This window comes from Erpetoichthys calabaricus, chromosome 3 (genome assembly GCF_900747795.2).
Source record: "Erpetoichthys calabaricus chromosome 3, fErpCal1.3, whole genome shotgun sequence".
Lineage (NCBI taxonomy): Eukaryota > Metazoa > Chordata > Cladistia > Polypteriformes > Polypteridae > Erpetoichthys > Erpetoichthys calabaricus.
In genome coordinates, this window is record NC_041396.2 from 20,498,998 (window position 1) to 20,523,301 (window position 24,304).

Sequence of the window (24,304 nt, forward strand, 5' to 3'; positions counted from 1 at the left end):
CATGCCCTTTGAGCTTTTAAGTATGCGAAGCACCGTGCAGCATGTCGCTTCAGGAAGCAGCTGCACAAAAGATAGCAACGTGAAGATAATCTTTCAGCATTTTTAGACGAGCATATCGTCTAGGTGTGCGAACAGCCCCCCTGCTCACACCCCCTACGTCAGGATCACAGATAGTCAGCGCAAGAGAGAGAGAAAGAAAAGTAAGTTGGGTAGCTTCTCAGCCATCTGCCAATAGCGTCCTTTGTATGAAATCAACTGGGCAAACCAACTGAGGAAGCATGTACCAGAAATGAAAAGACCTATTGTCCGCAGAAATCCGCGAACCAGCAAAAAATCCACGATATATATTTAAATATGCTTACATATAAAATCCGCGATAGAGTGAAGCCGCGAAAGGCGAAGCGCGATATAGCGAGGGATCACTGTATAATATAAACAACCTATAGTTCAAAAATGGAAGCTATTCCACTCCAGCCCACCATTGTCCTCTAAACAAATGTAAAATGTGCTGTACATTCGTAACGGCCTTTTTACTGGTTTGCATTTTCCCCAGGTGGACACTCACATCCATGCGGCAGCCTGCATGAACCAGAAGCACCTGCTCCGCTTCATCAAGAAGTCCTACCGTGTGGATTCAGAGAGGGTTGTGCAGGAGGTGAAGGGTAAAAAGCTGACTCTCAAGGATGTCTTTGATTCTCTGAAACTGCATCCCTACGACCTGACCGTCGACTCCCTGGATGTCCATGCTGTAAGGATGCTCTCAGGATTCTTAATAATAATAATAATTCATTACATTTATATTCTTATTCCTGAATCATATTTTGCCCTTGTGTATTATTTTAGATTTGTTTTCACATGAGTATTATTAGTAGCTATTGTGATAATAATTGAGTCCAAACATCATAAAAAAGGTTTGGGGCAGCCACCCATATAATATCCCTGGCTGCAAATGGCATTTTAGTAACAGAGATATTCACAAGATTGAGTCCAAAACAGAACTGATTACATGTGGCAAAGATGGAGGCTTATATAGAGGCCCGTATAGGAAGTGACGTCCTCAGAGGGGCCGGTACCGGAAGTGACGTCATCAAAGGCCCTGGAACCAGAAATGACGTCATCTGGACTGGAAGTGACATCATCAAAGAGGGTGGAAGCAGAAATGTTGTCTTTGGAGGATGCCAGAACCTTGCAGGATATTCCAAGGAAAGGTCTGCAGAAAGACAGTCAGTGCACTCCGCCGCCCCCTGGTCGGATGTTTTATTACAATGATGTAAGCCCTTTAGCTGCCTCCCACTCACATGTGTGTGACACTATTCATCATGTTTCATTACTCGTGGTTGCTGCCATTTGGAGTTGTGGTTGTGGCGCCATCATATAAAGGTTGACATGTGCGTTTTCCACATTATACATTATTATTCTGTGACTTAGTGAGCGATTCTTTAGGTACTTTAGGATACTTGGTGTTCTCAGACTTCTTTCTTTGTATTAAAACTTTGATTAGTTGATTAGTGTATTGGGTTTTGATAAAAGTTCGGGTTCATTTTCTGGTTAAGAAACTTTGCACGTACCTTAGGCTGTGCCATCTCAAGTGGTTTTTGTTCAACTGTCTCTCTTGAGGCAGTGCAATGATAAAATAAAACGATTAGAGGCCCAGTAATTCAGCTGTCGAACCTTCATTAGCCTCCATCAAGTGATACACAGTAAGGAGGGCACTTGCAATTCTTAGAGTGCAGATGTAAAAACGAAAACTGTTAAGTTCAACTTTGATAGGGCAAATTTTGAGCAGATATTTCAAAGTCTAAAGAGGAAGGACTGGGAGAAGTTTGTAAGTGTGGAGACAGTCAAGGAGCAGTGGAACAGGTTTAAAAATATTTAACATATAATGTTGGACAGGTACATACCTAAATTTTGAATTTGTCTGAAACTTAAAACAAAACTCCGCAGAGGTTTAATAAAGAGTTGATAAAGAAGCTGCAAAGGAAAAAACAGACGAATAAGGCGTATAAGATTTATAAGTGCAGTGTGTGCATGAGGGCAACCATTAAAAAGGATATTAGGAAGCGAAAAGGCAGTTAGACAGAAACATAGCAGATAAGGCAAACGATGACACAAAGAGATTCTTTCAGTAATTCAGTAGTAAAAGAACAGTCAAAAAGAAATTGAAGTACATTAAGAATAGTAAAGGAAATTAAAAAATACAGACAATGAAATAGCGGACGCTCTAAATTCACATTTCTTTGAGGTCTTCACATGTGAGGAAGTTGATAACCTCCCACCAATAACAGGGACTATTAAGGAAGTGCTGAGTGATTAGGAAATTGTAGAGTGAGACGTGCTGCTCAGATTAAAGAGGCTGAAATCAAACAAATCACCAGGACCAGATCATATTTACCCTCGAGTTCTTAAGGAGGTTAGTGAGTACAGATGTAAACCCTTGATGCATATTTTTAATAAGTCACTAGAGAAATTCCAAAGGACTGGAAAATGGCAAATATTATCCCATTGTATAAAAAGGGTGACCAGACAGATCCAAGCAACTATAAGTAAGCTTAATGTGCATCACAGGAAAATTAATGGAAGGAATTATTAAGGGAAAGATTGAGCAACACCTGGCAAGGACAGGAGTTATTAGGAACAGTCAGCATGGTGTCAGGAAAGGGAGGTCGTGTTTTATTAACATGCTGGAATTCAATGAGAAAGAAACAAAAGGATGTGACCAGAGTGGTGCATATGATATTAGTTGTTGTGGCTTTCAGAAAGCATGAGCATGATGAGGTGCCACTTGAGTGGGTGGGCATCAAACTAAAAGAAACGGCAGTTCACAGTATGGTGTGTCAATGCCAAATTGGCTCAGACACAGGAAGCAGAGGATGATGGTGCAAGGAACCTCATCAGAATTGGCTGACATTAAGAGTGGTGACCAGCAGGGGTCAGTGCTGGGTCTGCTGCTATATTTAATATAAATAAATGATTTGGATAGGAATATAAGTAACAAACTGGTTAAGTTTACAGATGATACCAAGATAGGTGGATTGGCAGATATTCTCAAATTCATTCAATCATCACAGACGGACTCGGATAGCATACAGACTTGGGCAGATTTGTGGCAGATGAAATTTAATGTCAGTAAATGCAAAGAATTACATGTGCGAAGTAAAAATGTGAAGTTTCAATACACAATGAGTTTTCCGAAAATTGAAAGTAGACATTATGAGAAGGATTTAGGAGTCGTAGTGGACTCTAAGCTATCGACTACCAGACAGTGTTGAGAAGCCATTAAGAAGGCTAACAGAATGTCAGGTTATATAGCGCCTTGATGTGTGGAGTACAAGTCACAGGAGGTTCAGCTCAGTCTTTATAACACACTGGTGAGACCTCATCTGGAGTACTGGGTGCAGTTTTGGTCTCCAGGCTACAAAAAGGACATAGCAGCACTAGAGAAGGCCCAGAGAAGAACAACTGGGCTGATTAGAGGACTACAGGGGATGAGTTATGAGGAAAGATGAAAAGAGCTGAGCCTTTACAGTTTAAACAAATGGAGATTAAGAGGTGACCTGATTGAAGTGTTTAAAATTATAACGTGAATTAGTGCAGTGGATCAAGATGGTGACTTTAAAATGAGTTCATCAAGGACGCAGTTGGAAACTAGTTAAGGGTAAATTTCACACAAACATTAGGAAGTTTTTCTTTACACAAAGAACGATAGACACTTGGGATCAGCGACCAAGTAGTGCGGTAGACAGTAGGACTTTAGGGACCTTTAAAACTTGATTTGATATTATTTTAGAAGACTTAAGTGGATAAAACTGGTGAGTTTTGTTGGGCTGAATGGTCTGTTCTCATCTAGAATGTTCTAATTATTTAATAGCTAATTATATAATATCTGTATAATTTAAAGAGTGCCATTCTATCATCCCAAACACGCCATAATCAAAGTATTGGAAGCACATTAATTATTTGGGTGCTAATCTGGTATATATATATATATATATATAACTAGCTGAAACACATGGTGTTGCCCGGGAGGAAAATTTTTAAAAATTGTTTGAGAAAAATATAATTAAAAAAAACACAACTTGTCAACCGGAAATGGTGGAGAGGAGGGCGGGACCCCCCTCTACCAACTTGAAAAAACCTCTCAGCAATAGTCTTGTCTCGTCTGAAGATTTTCTTTTATAATAGAGAGATATATGACCCTGGTAAGTAAGCATCCTTGGGGGGAAAATGTACGCTCACTGATTTCTTTGATTGTTACATTAAATGAAAAAGTGTGTCTTGGGCACCAAGTGTAATCTTGTGAATTTCCCCTTCGGATTAATAAAGTATCTATCTATCTATCTATCTATCTATCTATCTATCTATCTATCTATCTATCTATCTATCTATCTATCTATCTATCTATCTATCTATCTATCTATCTATCTATCTATCTATCTATCTATCTATCTATCTATCTATCTATCTATCTATCTATCTATCTATCTATCTATCTATCTATCTAATCATACTCAGTGTCCAGATGTGCTATAACCACATTCCTTTCGGTTTCTACAGGGCAGGCAGACCTTTCAGAGATTTGATAAATTCAATTCCAAATACAACCCCGTGGGTGCCAGTGAACTACGTGATCTCTACTTAAAAACAGAAAACTTCATTGATGGAGAGTACTTTGCAACTATAATCAAGGTGAGAGAAAATGTACCACCTGTTCCCTATGTTCAATCTATGTACAGTTTATTTAATTATTCAGTTTTATTTATTTTTTTGTATTGCATTTTTGTCAGCTGTTCTGAGGAAACATGCAAGTAAGAGCTTCAACATACTTTATACATAGGACAATAAACTTGACTTGACTTGACCAATAGGTTATAAATAAATGAAGGATTTATTAGCTAGACATATGACATCATGTTTGATTAGGGGCTGCTCAGTTTAAGATACCCTAAGTCATAGCAAAAATCAAAATGCCACCTATTTTCTGATCTGCTAATTCAGTTAAGGCCATTATGGAACATTTCCAGTAATTTTCAGTCATACCCTTCATTTATATACAGTTAGGTCCATAAATATGTGGACAGAGACAACTTTTTTCTGTTTGGTTCTGTACATTACCACAATGAATTTTAAATGAAACAACTCAGATGTAGTTGAAGTGCAGACATTCAGCTTTAATTCAGTGGGGTGAACAAAACATTTGCATAAAAATGTGAGGCAACTAAAGTATTTTTTTAGCACAATCCCTTCATTCCAGGGGCTCAAAAGTAATTGGACAAATTCAATAACTGGAAATAAAATGTTCATTTCTAATATTTGGTTGAAAACCCTTTGCTGGCAATGACAGCCTGAAGTCTTGAACTCCTGGACATCACCAGATGTTGGGTTTCCTCCTTTTTAATGCTCTGCCAGGCCTTTACTGCAGCAGCTTTCAGTTGCTGTTTGTTTGTGGGCCTTTCTGTCTGAAGTTTAGTCTTCAACAAGTGAAATGCCTGCTCAATTGGGTTAAGATCAGGTGACTGACTTGGCCATTCAAGAATTTTCCACTTCTTTGCTTTAATAAACTCCTGGGTTGCTTTGGCTGTATGTTTTGGGTCATTGTCCATCTGTATCATGAATCAATTTGACTCCTGTATTTAGCTGGATTTGAGCAGACAGTATGTCTCTGAACACCTCAGAATTCATTCGGCTGCTTCTGTCCTGTGTCACATCATCAATAAACACTAGTGTCCCAGTGCCACTGGCAGCCATGCACGCCCAAGCCATCACACTGCCTCCAGCGTGTTTTACAGATGATGTGCTATGCTTTGGATAATGAGCTGTTCCACACCTTCTCCATACTTTTTTCTTGCCATCATTCTGGTAGAGGTTGATCTTGGGTTCATCTGTCCAAACAATGTTTTTCCAGCACTGTGTTGGCTTTTTTCGATGTTCTTTAGCAAAGTCCAATCTAGCCTTTCTATTCTTGAGGCTTATGAGTGGCTTGCACCTTGCAGTGCACCCTCTGTATTTACTTTCATGCAGTCTTCTCTTTATGGTAGACTTAGATTTCGATACGCCTGCCCCCTGGTGAGTGTTGTTCACTTGGTTGGCTGTTGTGAAGGGGTTTCTCTTTACAATGGAAATAATTCTGCGATCATCCACCACTGTTGTCTTCCGTGGACGTCCAGGTCTTTTTGCGTTGCTGAGTTCACCAGTGCTTGCTTTCTTTCTCAGGATGTACCAAACTGTAGATTTTGCCACTCGTAATATTGTAGCAATTTCTCGGATGGGTTTTTTCTGTTTTCGCAGCTTAAGGATGGCTTCTTTCACCTGCATGGAGAGCTCCTTTGACCGCATGTTGTCTGTTCACAGCAAAATCTTCCACATGCAAGCACCACGCCTCAAATCAACTCCAGGCCTTTTATCTGCTTCATTGATAAGGACATAACGACGGACTTGACCACACCTGACCATGAAATAGCCTTTGAGTCAATTGTCCAATTACTTTTGAGCCCCTGAAATGAAGGGATTGTGTTAAAGAAATGCTTTAGTTGCCTCACATTTTTATGTAATCGTTTTGTTCACCCCACTGAATTAAAGCTGAAAGTCTGCACTTCAACTGCATCTGAGTTGTTTCATTTAAAATTCATTGTGGTAATATACAGAACCAAAATTAGAAAAAAGTTGTCTCTGTCCAAATATTTATGGACCTAACTGTAATCTTAACGTGATGGAGGCAGTCGATGGTGGCGCTCCCGTGAAGTCAGTCATCCAGTCTGTAGTGCCAGGTGATTCAGTCCAATTAGTCCACAACTCATCCTGACAGATTCAAACCAGTTTGACTTTTTCTTTATTCATAGGGTCTGTTTGCATGAGAGCTGACAACCAATGAAAGTTCATTGATGGTTCAATACATAGAATTGAGCAACGAGAAATAAGCAATACGGGTGTTTTGAATCTCCTGTAGCTTGTTTTACATACTATAACAGAATGGAAAAAAGAAAAAAAAAGGGGCTGAGATTATGGCTGAACTCTCCATACCTGTTAACCATTCATACTGCATGGCCTCTGTCAGGCAGCACGCTATTGGCTGTGACAAAAAGGTGCGAGCACAACTGTTCTGGAAAGTTGTCATATAGTCACTAAATGTGACGTGCCCAGGAATTTTCAGTAAATCCAGCAACAATATAAGCAACTGAAGTTGGCAAATCTGACATACACAATGACTACAAGTCGTGTAATGTGACATCAGCTTTAAGGGTCACAGGGAGCAGGTTCCTTTTCCAGGCAGTAATTAGTGCAAGGTGGGTTCCAGTCCTTCACAGGGCATCCTTACATACACACTGTGAAGGAAAGGGGGCACCAGAGAGCCCCAAACCCCAACACGAACACACCAGGCAGTCCCAGGTTCAAACAAATGGGTATTCATTGCACAAATACCTCCAACAAAAGTACCAAAGCCCAAGTTATCTCTCTTCCAAACGCTTCTCTTCTCTCCACTGCACTGTTCTTCTCCATTTGAGTGTTGCTTGTCCTCCTCCCAGCTCCAACTCGCTTGGACAAGGCAGTGTGGCCCCTTTTATTGAGGACTCAGGAGTACTTCCAGTGCCTTCTAGGTCACTCACAAGTCCCACATAACATCTTCCTGCATCCCCCTTCTGGCAGCAGCCATGGACCCCAGCAAGGCTTCATTGCTGGAGTACAATTCCTGGAATTCTCTGCTGGTTCCTGAATGGGTGCTGATATCGAGGGCCACTGCAATCGGCGACTGGGGGGAATTAACACCCTACCCACCCAGAGACAGTCCTTGCCTATCCTCCTATTTTATCCTGGCGAGGGAAGGTGTTGCACACATGTCCAGTTGGGATGACTATCCATTTGCGTGAGCCTTCCTGCCTGGGTAAGGAAACATCTCCTCTTCTGGCTGGGATGCCCATCCATCCATTAGGGAAGCCTTGTCCAAGTGCAACATCCTTCCCTCTCTTGGCCGGGATGCCTTTCTGCCCACTTGGGGCCTCCCGTCTGGGTAAGTTATCTTCCCGATTCCTTGTCGGGATGCCCATCCATCCTATGTGCCATCCTCAATGCACATATTCAGTCAAGCTAGGCCAGTTCAGATTTGACAGTTAAGACGGACATTTATGGGATGTGGGAGGGAAAAACCCTGGCAGATATGAAAAGAAGTCACAAACGTCACACAGAAAGTTCCAGGACCTGGGAAAACAATGTGACTCAGCATTCTCAAACCTAGTTAGTCCAATCTGGGGTTGCAGAGAACTGGAGATTTCTTGTGCAAGGTAGTAAGCAATTATGGATGGAGCACCAGACCATTGCTGGGCTTGCACACATAGTTACAAAAGTTCCTGTTACAGCCATCAATTCTCCTAAGACAAATATTTCCTAGACTTGGGAGGTAGGTGGAGAAAAACCCTCCTCAGATAAGGAAATGCATACTCCACATAGATAAAAAGCGGCCTGGGTTTATAACATGTCAAATTATTGATGTAATAAAAGTAAGGTATTTAAGAGAATATAGTAAACACAAGAGGGCACCAAATCCCAGACACAATCAGGCCACACATAGGTCCAAAATCAAATAAAAGTTCTTTAATTGGTCACAATACCTTCATTCAGTGGACAAAGTCCAAACACCACAATCAGAGATAACAAAACAGTCATTTCCTTTCTCTTTCTGCTTCTCAAAGTGAGTGTTGACTCTCAACTCTGATTCACCGATGAAGACGAGGTGGCCTCTTTAATGCTGGACTCGGGAGTACTTCTGATGTACACAATATTGCATGTTGAAAGCACTTCAGAGTCAAGCAGAAGCTTCCTAAAGTAGGGACATCACTCCTTTGCAGTTCCCCCAGGTGGCACCCAAATATCCTGACAGGACTGACCATCTGGACTACAATTCCCATCATGCCCTGTGGATGTACAAATGAGAGCACCGCCTGAGGAATACTGCCACCCAATGTATATTTTGGGAATATATGACCCTGGAAAGCAAACAACCACTGTCCTTCTGGTATGGCCTTTCTGATCTGGAAAGGAACCAACCACCAGCCTGGCTTGGATTGCATGTCTATCCATTTTCTTTCATTATGGAATTCCAGTCATGCAAGGAATCATCAGTCATCCTAATTGGCATGCCAGGCCATCTGCTAGGGTACTCACAATATGTATTTGTGTGTGTGGAAAAAACGATATTCCCATGCTGAAAAGGAAGGAAAGTTAAAGACATAAAGTGTCAGCTGTAGATCCTTCATCAGGTGTGTGGCTGAAAGGGAAAGAGCAAGTAACAAATAGAGGAGGGGAACAAAGCTGGGGTAGATGAGAGAAGATAAGGTGAGAGTAGGTGAGCAAAAGCTGCCATCAGAAAAGATGAAGGGAGGGATTCAAAATTTAGTTGGCAAAAATGTGGCTGACAATGAGCTGAACTTCTTCTAGTCTTCTATGAAATGTGTCTTTGAAGCCCTGTGAAAGAACACAAACAGAGAGATCAGTGTGTCTATCATCAACAACCGGCTTTGTGAGATCTTTCATCTTAATGGCTCAAATGTGCTCCTAAAATGGTCTGCAAGCCATCTCCCTTTTTTCATGTCTGAAGATGGCTGGACGCATCCTACAACAAATACAGTAAATAAGATTTTTAGGCTGGAAAAGGCCAATTTTTTAATATAAAATTTACCGGATAGACCAGATAAAGGGGATCGTTGGTTGCATATTTACAAGTGACACAGTGGCTCCTGATACAGCTCATCTTGGTTGGTGGGGAATGTGGCTCTCCCTCTGTGAAGTGAGCTGTGGGTGAGAAGTTTGTGTATGTTAGGTGGCTGATGGAAGTTAATCAAGGGTGGGTTAGAAAAAAATGCTCCAGTGGAAAGATTACTCTGGAGAATGGAGACATTTTGTTTGATAACCTGTGGGAGACATAGAGTGGAATGGGAGGACCAGCAGGATGTGGGTTTCATTATTGAGGGTCTTCTTAGGCCGGGTTTATACGCCACGTGACACGATGCGTGCTCTGGCTGACGCTACTGCTACACAAGCGTTGTACTGTTCCTACTTGTGCACGCACTTTACGCAAATCTGGAAGATTCCACCAGGTGGCAGTGCAAGATATCATCACGGTGAGAAAATGCTCAGCTTCACTGTGTTGTGAATTGCCTGAAACATCAATTAAATTCTGAGGACACCTTGCCACAATATCTCTGAAATGGATGTTTAATGATTAAATCCATCAATCCAGGGATGTGCCCATTCCTGCAAGCAGTGGGCGTGAGGCAGAAACAATCCCTAGACAGGGCATCAGCTCATCGCAAGGTGAATACAAGCACACTTATACACTAGCGTCATTTTAGCATCACCAAATCCCCAAACCTGCATATCTTCAGAAGGAAACCGGAGCACACTGTGGAAATCCAGCAGGAAAACATGGAAACTCCTGGCAGGGAACACCAGAAACGTGTCTCCCTGCGAGACAACAGTGCTACCGCTCCACCACCGTGTCACCCCTATATGTGTAATTATTAACAGTATTCATTATTTAAACGAAATTAACTATTTATCTGTAAAATGCAACATACTTTAATGCATTTTATCATGAAAGTGATGTCAAGTATAAATCAAAGGATTCTAAATGTGCAGAGAGTTGGAATATCATACATTTGATGTGTTTTGTGTGGTGATCGCTGCCTGCCGCTGCTGTCAGTTCAGGAGGAAGCCCCAGAAGCACATAGCGATTAACAACTGTATCGGTTTTAAGATGACGCTTACGATGGTCTACTTTAATGACAAAATAAACTACGTGATTAAAGTGGACATTTCGAGATTAAAGCCGAAATTTCCACTTTAATTACAAAATACACCTTTTCACTGTGTCCTTAATTTTTTTTTCTGTGGCTCAAATACGCTGACGTACATTCTGATGCTGTGCAAAATGGTGCAAAAAAAATTCAATGACAGCACAGAAGATGGTATGTGAGACTTATAAAATGCATCGTGTCATTACAGTCGGGAATAAGCGATGCCCGATTATAAAAGCACCACGAATGCATCTGTATGTCGACATTTTGCTTCACCACATCGAACCATTCATCAAACATCGAAGCGCGCACATCGATCCTGGAGGATCCACAAAGCGGCTTTCTGTCACATATAGATAGTAAACTGAGACTCTGACGTCACGTTCCAACTTGATCACACTGCTCCCCCGACTTTTTACCTGATACTGCAACTTGTGCACGCGTTGCGTTAATTTCTGAGGACCTGCTCAGAGGACGCGTCAAATGAACAGGAATGGCAGCCGTGATGTGTGCAGGTACGCGTTCTGAGCATGAAGTATAAATGAGCCCTTAGAGTGGGTGTTATGAGGTCTACTCCAGGCATGATTAATGGCTTTGTCCACAATGTGAGAAGGGTGTCCTCTATTGATGAAGAAATTCCTTCATTACAGACGTTAGCCTCATCACTGCTGAGGAGGTGAAGTCTAAAGAACTGTTAAAGACCTCGTGAGTTTTTAGTGGGCCGGGGATGGAATGAGCTCTAGAGAAGGTAACCCTGTGAAGTCAGTTTGCTTGTAAAACACAGAGGTTTGAAGTTCTGGAAAGCTAATAGAAAGACTGATATCTAAAAATGGTAGCAGTGTGGTGGAAATGTTGATTGTAAACCCGACAGATGGAAACTAGTAAAACCATTAATGAATGTGTTTAGCTGGTTTTTGGAGCAAGAAGTGACACCAACACAGTCATCGACATATCTTTTGTACAAGTTTGTTACAAAGCAAAGTCGACAGCCATACCTCCTCTGCTTCAGAACAGGACATCCACCTGAAGTTAAGCCTGTTCAGGCCCAGCCAGTAGTACATGGATGGGAGACCATCTTGGAAAAGCTTGGGTTTCTGCTGGAAATGGTGTTGGTGTGGACAGCAGGGGGCACTTACCCTGTGGTGTGTGTGTGAATCCCAATGCCGCAGTGCAGTGATAGGGGTCACTGTGCTGTTAACATGGCATAGTCCTTCTGATGAGATGTAAAACCAAGGTCCTGACTCTCTGCGGTCATTAAAGATCTCTGGGCATCCTTTATAAAGAGTAGGGTGTATCCTGATGTCCTGGCTAATTTGCCCATCATAGCTTTGTCGATTCTGAATAAATAATCATCTCCTCTTTCTAAATGGCTAACTAACTCTTTCACCCCGAGTGTACTGGCACAATAATGGCTGCCGTTGCATCATCCAGGTGGGTGCTACACATTGGTGGTGGTTGTAGTGGTTCCCCTCTGCCCAAGTTCTTTGAGTAGTGAGAACATCTCTACATAAATGTAATTCATTATTATTATTATTATTATAAAGCCAAGATATTAGCACAGCTTGGTCACATTTTAGTACCCACTGCAACTATACTGACCTTGTGAAAAAATTTTTCTCTCTATTATCTATATATATATATATAACTAGCAAAATACCCGCGCTTCGCAGCGGAGAAGTAGTGTGTTAAAGAGGTTATGAAAAAGTAAAGGAAACATTTTAAAAATAACGTAACATGATTGTCAATGTAATTGTGTTGTCATTGTTATGAGTGTTGCTGTCATATATATATATACATATACACATATATTATAAATATATATATATATATATACACACATATTATATATATACATATATACATATACATATATATATACACATATATATATATATATATATATATATATATATATATATATATATACATATATATATATATATATATATATATACATATATATATATATATATATATATATATATATACATATATTCACGGCATTCGAAGTCTGTGTCACAATCTGATTGTATGGGTGGTTACCTACCAGGTAACGCTTGTGGTTGGCCAGCAATCTGCTAACATCCGCCACGGTGCCCTCAGTTTGTGAGGAGCAGATCATAGAATGGTTGAAATAGTTTACTGTCAAATAAATGCAAAGAGTATGCGAGACGTGTTTCGCCCTCATTCTGGGCTCATCAGGCGTACACACTCCACTGCACTCCCTCTCGGGAATCGAACCTCGGACATCAGCGCCAGAGGCGATGCCCCTAACGTTGCGCCACAGCGTGTGGTTCGTTTATTTGACAGCATGTAGATCGGGGTAATTACATTCACGGCATTCGAAGTCTGTGTCACAATCTGATTGTATGGGTGGTTACCTACTGGTGCTGGCGTCCGAGGTTCGAGTGCAGTGGAGTGTGTACGCCTGATGAGCCCAGAATGAGGGCGAAACACGTGTCGCGTACTCTTTGCATTTATTTGACAGTAAACTATTTCAACCATATACATATATATATGTATATATATACATATACATATATATATATACATATACATATACATATATATATAGATATATATATATATATATATATATATATATATAGATATATATATATATATATATATATATATATATATATATATATACATATATATATATACATATACACATATAGATATATATATATATATATACATATATATATATACATATACACATATAGATATATATATATATATATATACATATATATATATACATATACACATATAGATATATATATATATATATATATATATACATATACATATATATATATATATACATATACATACATACATATACACACATACATGCACTTACAATAACATAGAAATCAATATAAACAACATTAACATCATTATCATATGAGAATATGAAGTAATATATAAGAAGCACATTTCATATAAATATAAATTATTAAACAGTAAAATGTTCTTCTATAATTTGCTACCGTGGCTATTCGTTTGTCTGTCCAGGATTTTAAATCTCCTGTAGCTCGCAAACCTATTGAGTTGAAATCTGGTACACATATAGTACGTCACGTCTACTATCCGCTTTATGGGTGATGATTGTATTACTCTTTTTATCTTTATTTTATTTTATTGTAGAATCAACTCCTATCTACGCACACCAGGGCGGCCGTGGGCGGATGCGTATGGTGTATTCACTCCATGTTATCGTGCATTGCGCTGTCACTGGTATTTTGATTAAAGAATTTGAACAACATATAAGAAGCGTATAAATTATTAAACAGTAAAACATTAACATTTAAGAAGTAAAGTTACATTGAGTACTACTGCAGTGCCTTCGGGTATACCTCATTTTTTGTTTGCCCATTACATGCTTAAATGTATACATTTTTTGGTGTACCTACCCGAGAACACGCGACATATAACCGAGCGTGGGAGAAGCATGGACTTTAAACACGCATTGAGTTGATCTGCTGGTCTCCCTCGTGGAATAACTGGTAATGTTTGACTAAAATCTACAGCGAGTAAAACGACATTACCTCCTATTTTTTTTTTTTACGATCTCTGAGATCTTGCTTTTTTTGGTTCAAGGCTTCATAAGCTCTTTTATGTTCCATGGTGTACTTATCCCAAACCATCATCTTTGAATGTTGCAAGACTTTCGCCTTGTATGTAGATTGGCGTAATTACATTCATTGCATTCCTAGTCTGAATCACAATCTGATTGTATGGGTGGTTACCTGGCAGGTAACGCTTATGCTTGGTCATCAAGTCGTCTAATATTCGCCACGTGCCCTCTTTTAATTGCGAGAAGCAGATATATATAGCCAAATTCTCGCGGTTCGTTGCGGCGAAGTACTGCTTTTAATTTTTTAAGAAGAAAAGAAAACCTTTTTAAATGGATCGAAAATATACCACTAACAATTTGTTAAGGATCTGTTTTTTTGTGAACTTCCCTTTTCACAGCTGTCGTGCTACGGCGTGTGTTTCGTTTATTTGACAGTATGTAGATCGTGGTAATTACATTCATGGCATTCGTTTTCTGAATCACAATCTGATTGTATGGGTGGTTACCTGCCAGGTTACGCTTGTGGTTGGTCAGGAAGTCACCTTACGTCCGCCACGTGCCCTCTTTCTGATCCCAGAAGCAGATCATAGAATGGTTTCAATAGTTTACTTTCAAATAATGCAAAGAGTATGCGACACGTGTTTCTCCCTAATTCTGGGCTCATCAGGCGTACACACTCACTGCATCCCTTCTCGGGAATCAAATCTCTATCGTCAGCGCCAGAGTTGAAGCCCCTAACGTTGCGGTCAGCAAGTCGGCTAACATCCGCCATGTGCCGTCTTTCAGTTGCGAGAAGCAGATCATAGAATGGTTGAAATTGTTTACTTTCAAATTATGCAAAGAGTACGCGACACGTGTTTCACCCTAATTCTGTGCTCTTCATGCGTACACACGCATTGCATCCCCTCTCGGGAATCGAATCTCGAACGTCAGCACCAGAAGTGAAGCCCCTAACGTTGCGCTACGGCGTGTGGTTCGTTTATACCTCGTGTCTTCTCATTAAACTTTTATCTCGCGAATATGTTATTGCAATCCGCAGCGGGAGCGTTTCTATAAACTTAATTTAAACGTACGTTTTACACCGTGCTTTGTTTCCCTTATGAAGATGCTTGTATGCTTCACTCGCTCGCTTCTTATTATTTCGCTCCCTTCTCAATTGTTTAATGAATTTTTTGTTCTTCACTGTTTGCGACTCTTCCTTCATTTCTCCCTACTGCGTTCACAGTCTTTTCACGTGATTACGTGGGAGGCGTGATGACGTGACACTCAACTCCGCCTCCCACGGCCATCGAGCTGCCGTCCATTACAGTATATTGTCAAAAAAGAGGTTCCAGTTATGACCATTACACGTTGAATTTCGAAATGAAACCTGCCTAACTTTTGTAAGTAAGCTGTAAGGAATCAGCCTGCCAAATTTCAGCCTTCCACCTACACGGGAAGTTGGACAATTAGTGATGAGTGAGTCAGTCAGTCAGTCAGTGAGTCAGTCAGTGAGGGCTTTGCCTTTTATTAGTATAGATTCACTAAGCCAGAAGACAAGTAGCCAACCATGGAAAGCACGCCGGAAGGGGCGTGGATTCACTAAACCGCCGACAAGTAAGACGCCAATGGCGCACGCAGGAAGGAGCCACGGCCACCAACTCTTAGACCATTGGATACGACGAAAAAATCACAGTCACGCCCACCAACTCGGACGCGACGCCTCGAAAAACATGCCATCATTTCTGTTTGTCTGTGCCACAGTCCACTTGCAGCTCTGAGCCACGTTGACTTTTCATTAGTCAACCTCAGTGGAATCTTGGTTCACACAGAGGCAGCGCGAGAGAGAGAGCCGCGCGCACACACAGGCAGCGACAGAGGCACACACAGAGGCAGCGCCAGAGAGACAGAGGCACACACACACACACACACACACACACACACAGAGGCAACGCCAGAGAGAGAGACAAGCGCACACACAGGCAGTGCGCGAGAGAGAGCCACGCACACACACAGAGGCAGCGCCACAGAGAGACAGAGGCACACACAGGCAGCGCAAGAGAGAGCCGCACAATCCTTTAAAACTGAAGTTAAAACACAATGAAGGAAGCAGTCTTTAAAAACCAATAAGCCCTGTGCCTCTTTTTCATTAGCGTCTCACCTGCTTCAGGCCCTGCAACAGTCGAGACGCTCTCTCTGCAGCTGACCTTCTCTGTGCCTGACTCCACTACTGTCAGTCGCCTGATTAAAAATGGCCTTTTGAAGGTGAGCTATGGACCCGCTATACCACAGGAACACATTGCCTTCGAGCCTGCTCTCGCTCACTCTAATGTACCAGCTTTCTCACTCTCTCCTCACTCGCTCACACACTGCACAGGGGAGAAATGCCCGAAGCACGAGTCTACCCTGAAACTGTTTCAGCCACACTTCCACGCCCCTCGCTACACTGTGAATGAGATGATTATTTATTTAAAAATGGGCTTTTGAAGGGGAGCTGTGGACCCGCTATACCACAGGATCACCTGTGACATTGCCTTCACATTGTTTTCCTTTTATTTATAATCCTGTTGAGCAGATCAGACACCCAGGCAAACAACACTGAATAATCAATAGCTCCAACTACTTTGCCCGCCCCCACTCCTCACCTGAGTCGGTTTCATCTCTGTTCAGCAGTGTTTGCCAAACTCGGTCCTGCTGAACCCCTGTGGCTGCAGGGTTTTGTTCCAACCAGATTCCTAATCATTAATGCCGGTGAAACTCATCCGGGATAAGTCATTTTTTTCAAATGCAGCCATGTGGCAGATTAGTCTAGCAAGATGTAATAATCCGAGATGAATGCACCCCCTCGCGCTGAGTGAAAAGCCAATATATATTGAGTCTACAAAACATGATCACCAAGTCTTTGATAGGCTGCAACAAAATGATGAAAGAACGGGCGCATTTTTTTTCACACAAGCTGAGTGGGTGGGTGTTAGTTAGTTAATTAGCAACTCAAAGGATTTCAAGATATAATATACACAAGAGGTAACACTGCAAAAGCGTCCCAAACCAGAAAAGACGGCTGACAAATTAAACGTGTGTGCATTGTACTTACTGAAAGCAGCGTTACGGATTTTCCAAATGTTCATTTTTTTCCCTCTGCATTGAAAAAGCGGTGCGGATTGGTTTGCAGCGTGTAAAACAGTTTGTTTGTCGCGGATAATTTGCTATCCACACAGGGAGGAACCGGAAAGCGAACCCACAATCTTCCACTGTCTCCTTACTGCAAAGCAGCCGTACAACTACAGCGCCACAAGGCAGTTAAAGAATGCACCGGGCCACATGTTCATTTTTTCCCCTGTGCTTAAAAGACATTAAAAAACTGTTTCTCAACTGTGACTCCGGAACAACTCAGGACGCGAAAAGCGTCCAGAATCGTAAACAACAATGAAAACTCTATGTGACTCACAGATAGTGATGGGCCGCTCGATACTAAGGTTTCGACACTGTGTCGAGCTTTCGAAGCACTGCAGATTTTAATACTTGATCGAATAATGACATCTGTGATTTAAGGATTTCACATTTTCTTTCTCAAATGTGCTTACCTATATCATGGCAAAGAACAGGGATAAACCTTTATTTTCTGTCTACTCTGTTTTAATTAAGACAGACCAAACAAAACATTTAAGGCTATTAAATGTGATCTCAAGAAAAGATCAGGGTTAATTATAATACTAATAACAGGAGCGATTATAATGATACAGTGCAAAAGTAAATACTAATTGAAAGAGCCGGGAATGCATGAGGTGAGGCATCTTATTTTGTTTAACTCTTGCTATCGTATAGTGCATTCTGCCTGTCGGCGTTAGTTATATTTATATTTTTTAGACATCAGACACTAGAAGCTGCTGACGAACACTTCTCTTCGTTGTCAGTCTGTAGCTACGAAAAAATAAAAGCAATACGACTTTTAACAGATGTCATTGAAGTGTATCATAAGTTTCTGTAACATTAATGAAAATGGCCAGGAGGTGTCACGAGAGAGGGGAGTGTCAAATGCTTCGAAGCTTCGATACGATTTCCAACACAATTGCTTCAGACGTGTTGATGCTTCGTGAGGCTTCACCCCGCCCATCACTACTCACAGGTTACTGAACGAGAAATCAGCAGACTAGCATGACGGATGGGGCGTAATGGGCGTCCTTCCCCTCTTCTCCGGGTTTTTCAAATGTTAATTTTTTCCCTGTGCTTAAAAATCATTAAAAAAGCGGCCTGATTATGCGGCGTATGGTACGCCGCAGGTTGGCTAGTAATTAAAAAATCTTGGGAAGAGAGACGAGATGTGACTTTCTTAGAGAGATACTTTCACATCCCGCGAGACGAGACTTTGTGCCAAGAGATTTAACCACGCCTGGGGCCGGAAATAAAAGACAAAGAGTAAATGACAAGGTAGAATGTCGTAACGAATTCAAAAACATTGGTGCGGTACACATGCAGAGCAGGTTAGAAATAATGGAAATACAAAAATTCAAAAGTCTCAAAAAAAGGATAGGAAAGATCGCATTAGCGCAAACAAACGGAAATTATTACTCGGTGAAATAACGGAACAGCAAAAAGAGATCGAATATATTGTTCGGATTTAAACTTTAAGTCAGAGACTGGTAGATTGTAGAATTCGTGTTGTCATCAGAGAAAAGTAGTGTTTCTTCCCAGTGAAGAGGCGTTTCCGTGAGTATTAAAAGATTTGTTGTTTGGTGAAAATGAAATCCCACGAGAGAAAATTTCAAACCCCGTGAGATAAGACTTTATGCAAAGAGATTTGGAAAAGTCCTGCCCACATCTAAAACATTTACAACCACGCACGCGGTTCAATCATTTCTCATTTGTATGAATGCTATTGTCAGACACAGTTCATGTAGAGAGAAAGAAACGATATTCACTCACGGGCAGTTATACGTTGCGTTGTCACGACGGAATTCCAAACGCGGAATCAAAATTCAATGCAATATTGACAAAAAGGTAAAAGCGAAAAGAGATCGAATATATGGGCATCGGTGATATGACAGAAGTATGTAGATATTGTTTAGCTTTAAACTTAAAGTCGGAGACTTGTAGATCGTCTAATTCATGTTGTCATCAGAGAAAAGTAGTTTTTCTACCCAATGAAGAGGCTTATCTACGAGAATTAAAAGTTTTGTTGTTTGGTGAAAGTGAAATCCACATACACGTGCGGCAGAGATACAAAGTTGCTGGCGCATAGTGCAGGAAGGGGGGTTGGCGAGCAAAGTGAGTTATCAAAAGAGAAAGCACTGAGGGTAAGAACAGCTCCATATACGGCACATATAGACTTTATACTTCATTTAGCATCCTTTTCCCACATATACTTTATTTATTCTATTGCTCTTAGATTCTGAATTTCCTTGAATATATGTGATGATTATCATGTCCCAGTCTCTTTGCCCATGTTATGCTGTAGGAGTTTTGGATATTTTTTTTTTGTACTTTTTATCTTTATGTCTGCATATGAATAATTCAGATATTGCTAGTCATGAATTGTGGGACAATGTTATGCTTTGAAATCACCAGCAGAGGGCAGCAAGAAACAAAGTCATATATTGGCAGTGCTTTCTTCAAGGACATTTAATTCCAGAGCAGATGCTCTGATTTAACTTTACATTTCATTACTAGAGAATTCTGTAACTGTTTTTAGTTTAAATGTATGGATTATTAAGGGTGAATTAAAAAAAGATTTGACTGGTAAATCAGATGATGTTGGGGGTGCATGAGCTGGTACAGCTTGTTGCCACACCCAGCACCTGATGACACAGCCCAGAATCCTGGTTGGCAACCCCCCCCCCCAGACAGACACGCGGTCCAGTCCCACCCTCCGGAATTGAGCACCTCTATGCCGCAGCCTGGTGTTATATGGGTGTCCCCTTGGCCTGGTCTGGCCACTGGGGTCCTCAACAATGAGGGTCCTGTGAGCCAGATCACCCTCAGGGAATTGCGCCACGTGGCCATAGTGCCGTAACTGACGCTCCCTCACAATGCAGGTAATGTGCCTCATTTAGGACTCCATGAGTAACACAAAGTCAAACCAGCGGTACCCAAGGATTCTCTGAAGAGACACACATGAAGGAGTTCAGTCTGTGTCTCAGGTCACTGGATAGCGTCCATGTCTCGCAACCATATAGCAATACAGGAAGCACCAGGACTCTACAGACTTATTATATACAGGGGGTCCATAAAGTCTGTGTGCAATTTAAAATAGTTGTAATTTTGTAAGTATATGTGATAGAAAGAATTTGTAAGAAGAATTAGAAAACCTGATGTATCTAGTTTTTTTGTCTTTAGAAGTTTTATTTTTGCCATATTTGGGGAACTGAAAATCCACATGAGTCTGTTGAACATGAAAGAGATTCTCCAGAAGTTAATGTGTGGTGTGCTTTGGGAAAAAATCGAGTCATAGGGCTTTTCTTTTTTGAAGGGCGTGTTGTTAATGGTGTTAGCTATATGGAAATTATGCAAAATTACTCTATTCCTCAACTTGAACAGTGAGGACTGATAGAGAATACAGTGTTTCAACAAGATGACGCTCCTTGTCACTTTGCTTTCCATGTTAGACACTTTCTACTTGAGAAATTCCCTAACAGATGGATTCGAAGAGGTGGACCATTTTCTTGGCCTCCACGTTTGCCAGATTTGACTGCGTTGGATTTCTTTTTATGGGGACAAGTGAAAACAAATGTTTATTGAACCAAACCTCGATCTTTAGAAGACTTGCAAGCTAGGATAACTGACGTGATTGCTGGTATTACTGAAAGTCATCTTGACAATGTTTTCCAAGAACTGCAGAATCGTATTACCCTTTGTATTAGTAATGATGGTGGACATGTTGAAAATTAACAAGAAGAATAAAAAATGTAAGTGTTTCTTGTTTCTAATCCTTTTTAAAGAATATTTCTAGCACATATACTTACTAAGTTACAACTATTTTAAATTGCACACATACTTTATGGATATATATATATTGTAAGATATGGCCGGCAGTTTGTCCCAGCCAATACCCCCAGGCTGCCAGATGGAGCCCTCTTAGTCCTGAACAGGGTCACGGGGGGTCTATTGGAGCCTATCCCAGCTCGCATAGGGTGCAAGGCAGGAACAAACTGTGGATAGGACAGGGTGAATGCACACGCACACGCACTACAGACTATGGCCAATTTATGATCGCCAATTCACCTAACCTGCATGTGAAGGAAACCAGAGTACCTGGACGAAACCCCTGAAGGCACAGGAAGAACATGCAAACTTCACGCAGGGAGGACCCGGGACGCAATCCCTTGTCTCTTTACTATGAGGCAGCAGCTCTTTTACTGCGCCACCGTGCCACCCTTCTAAAGTATAAAGTAAAAATATCCAGAAAAGTCAATTTTCTGTTCAGAAACCCTTAGAAAACTAAAATATGTTCAGAAAAAGTTCTCGAGAGCTGATGGCTCTGAGGCTAGAGATCTGCACTGGCAATCGGAAGGTTGCCAGTTCGAATCCCATAAATGCCAATAGGGACTCTGCAATTGCTGAGCGCTTTGAGTAGTGAGAAAAGCGCTATATAAATGCACATAATTATTATATAATAATTATTATTATTTATAAAGTAAAAAAAAATCCTAACAGCTTTACAAAAAAAAAAAAGGGGGGGGGGGGGGGTTCTTGCTGGTCATAAACAGGAATTCTCATCAAAACTCTCCTGTTTGTGCCTTTCCTTTAAACAAAGGGAGTCAGGAGTCGGATTTATTATGTCTCAGCCTTGGAAAAAATAGAAGACTTCAAAGACGGGTTTATTGCAGTGATACAATCTGCTGGTAAAAGCTAATAAATGGCAAGAACAAAACAGACGTTCAAAGAATTTACTGTTGGGAGTCATTGTAGTGGGACGTGTAATGGCATGAAGAGTACCAGATTGCTGCATGCGGTTATATGTCTGTTTATTTATTGACATATAATCCTTAGAGTACCTACATTTATATAAAAATGACGCAGCCTCAGTAGCTTTCACAAATATATCTCGCTAATAGCCATTCACAAAATGGAGTTTCTAAAGTGACAGTCCTTGCCTTGAAGGGTGACCATGCTTATTTTTTCCTTCATTCCCTTAATTTTGATTAATCAGGCACACAATGAGGACAATATAAACTTCTCTGGCTGACTATTCCTATTATTCTGAGAAAAAAATTATCGTAAATACGTTCAACAAAAGTAGCAAAGCTCCTGCTGTCTTCTCCAGGCACATCAACAATTTATAGATGACATAAAGTAAAAAGTTGTCTCGTTAAAACTTAGACATAACAGTGTCCTCCATAATGTTTGGGTCAAAGACACATTTGTTCCTTAATTTCCCCCTCTGCTCCGCAGTTTAAAATTAGAAATCAAACAATTCAGACTTTCATTTAAGGGGATTTGCAGACATTTTGGTCCCACCATGTAGAAATGACAACACTTTTTCTACACGGTCCCCCCCCATTTCAGGGCACCATAATTTTCTGGACACAGCAATGGCAGGTCCATTAAAGTCGTTATATTTAGGACTTTATCACATATCCATTACATGCAGTGACTGCTTCAAGTCTGCGAGTCATAGACATCACCAGGTGCTGAGGGTCTTCTCTGGTGTTGCTCTGCCAAGCCTCTAATGCAAGCCATCTTCAGCTCCTGCTTATTTCGGGGGGCTTGTCCCTTTAAGTTTTCTCTTCAGCATATGGAAGGCCTGCTCAATTGGATTTAAATTGAGTGACTGGCTTGGCTATTCAAGAATTTTCAGTTTTTTAGCTTTGAAAAACTGTTTTGCCTTAGCAGTATGTTTGGGGGTCATTATCTTGTTTTCCAATAAAACATCCCCAAGCATAAAGCCAAAGGTACCCAGGAGCGTCTTAAAATCCACAACATTTACGTCCTGGGATGGCCGAATCAGTGGCTCTGCGTTAATTGTGAGATTTCTAAGCCAGCTGGATGTACTAAGTGTGTCATATTTAACGGGATGAACATTAAGTCCATCACCTGTAGCCACTGTGATCTGTGAGTTTAATTACACATTACGTCATTTATATATATAAAATCCCTATGTGCGTCCAGGTTGTCCATGTGTGGGTGTCTTCTGGTGAAGTGCGCATGCGCGGGGGCACGGTGCGACGCGCGATATTACTGTCAGAGAAAGTTAGAGGCGTTTTACGGAAATACAAACCAGTATTACTGCGAGAGGAAATTAAAGGTACACAATACAGTGACGCATATTACAGCCACATACAAGCCAGTATTACTGTCAGAGGAGATTAAAGGCATATTACCCGACGCGCACACCTGTATTACCACCAGAGAAAATTAAAGGTATATTACGGACGTACAAGCCAGCGGACGTACAATACAGTATCCTTCAATAAGGGCATGCACAAAAAGGCGAGCCTCAAAAGGACGACCTCAATTGGGCGCAGCGAATAAAGGCGCGCGTAAATAAAGATCTGCACCTTTGTTGCTCTTCACATATTCCAGAGCCATTTGAACTAAATTATCTACGAACGCCTTTATTCGCCGCGCTCAATTGAGGTCGCCCTTTTGAAGCTCGCCTTTTTGTGCGCGCCCTTATTGAATAGAGCCGTACAAGACAGTATTACTGTCACAGAAAATTAGACACACAATACACGGCAGCAGCTCAGGAAGTAAACATCAACAAAAGAAAGGCTGAAAGAAAGAAAAATACGACCAACAAAAAGAATGAGGTCAAAGTCCCTTGCCATTTAATATAGACCGTTCCTACTAATGTTTATGCACTACTGTTCTAGCGCCCATTATTGTAACGGGCTAAATGACTAGTCTTCTTATAAAGGGTGTCCCAAAATTCACGCAACATTTGAATTTGGCACCATTTCTGCGGTAAAGTGTTGCCATCAAAAAAAAGACAGTGTGACATCTCACAGTTTAGGGTTAT

The 24,304-nt window shown here is 41.0% G+C and overlaps 1 protein-coding gene across 3 annotated transcripts in view; it reads left to right on the top strand.

Moving 5' to 3' along the window:
- ampd1 (adenosine monophosphate deaminase 1 (isoform M)) overlaps positions 1 to 24,304 on the top strand; it is a 133,377-nt gene that overhangs the window by 59,680 nt on the left and 49,393 nt on the right. For all 3 annotated transcript variants that reach the window (XM_028796444.2, XM_028796442.2, XM_028796443.2), the window contains 2 exons: positions 554 to 748; positions 4,555 to 4,686. In XM_028796444.2, the coding sequence (XP_028652277.1) occupies positions 554 to 748; positions 4,555 to 4,686 (327 nt within the window). The remainder of the gene's footprint in view (positions 1 to 553; positions 749 to 4,554; positions 4,687 to 24,304) is intronic.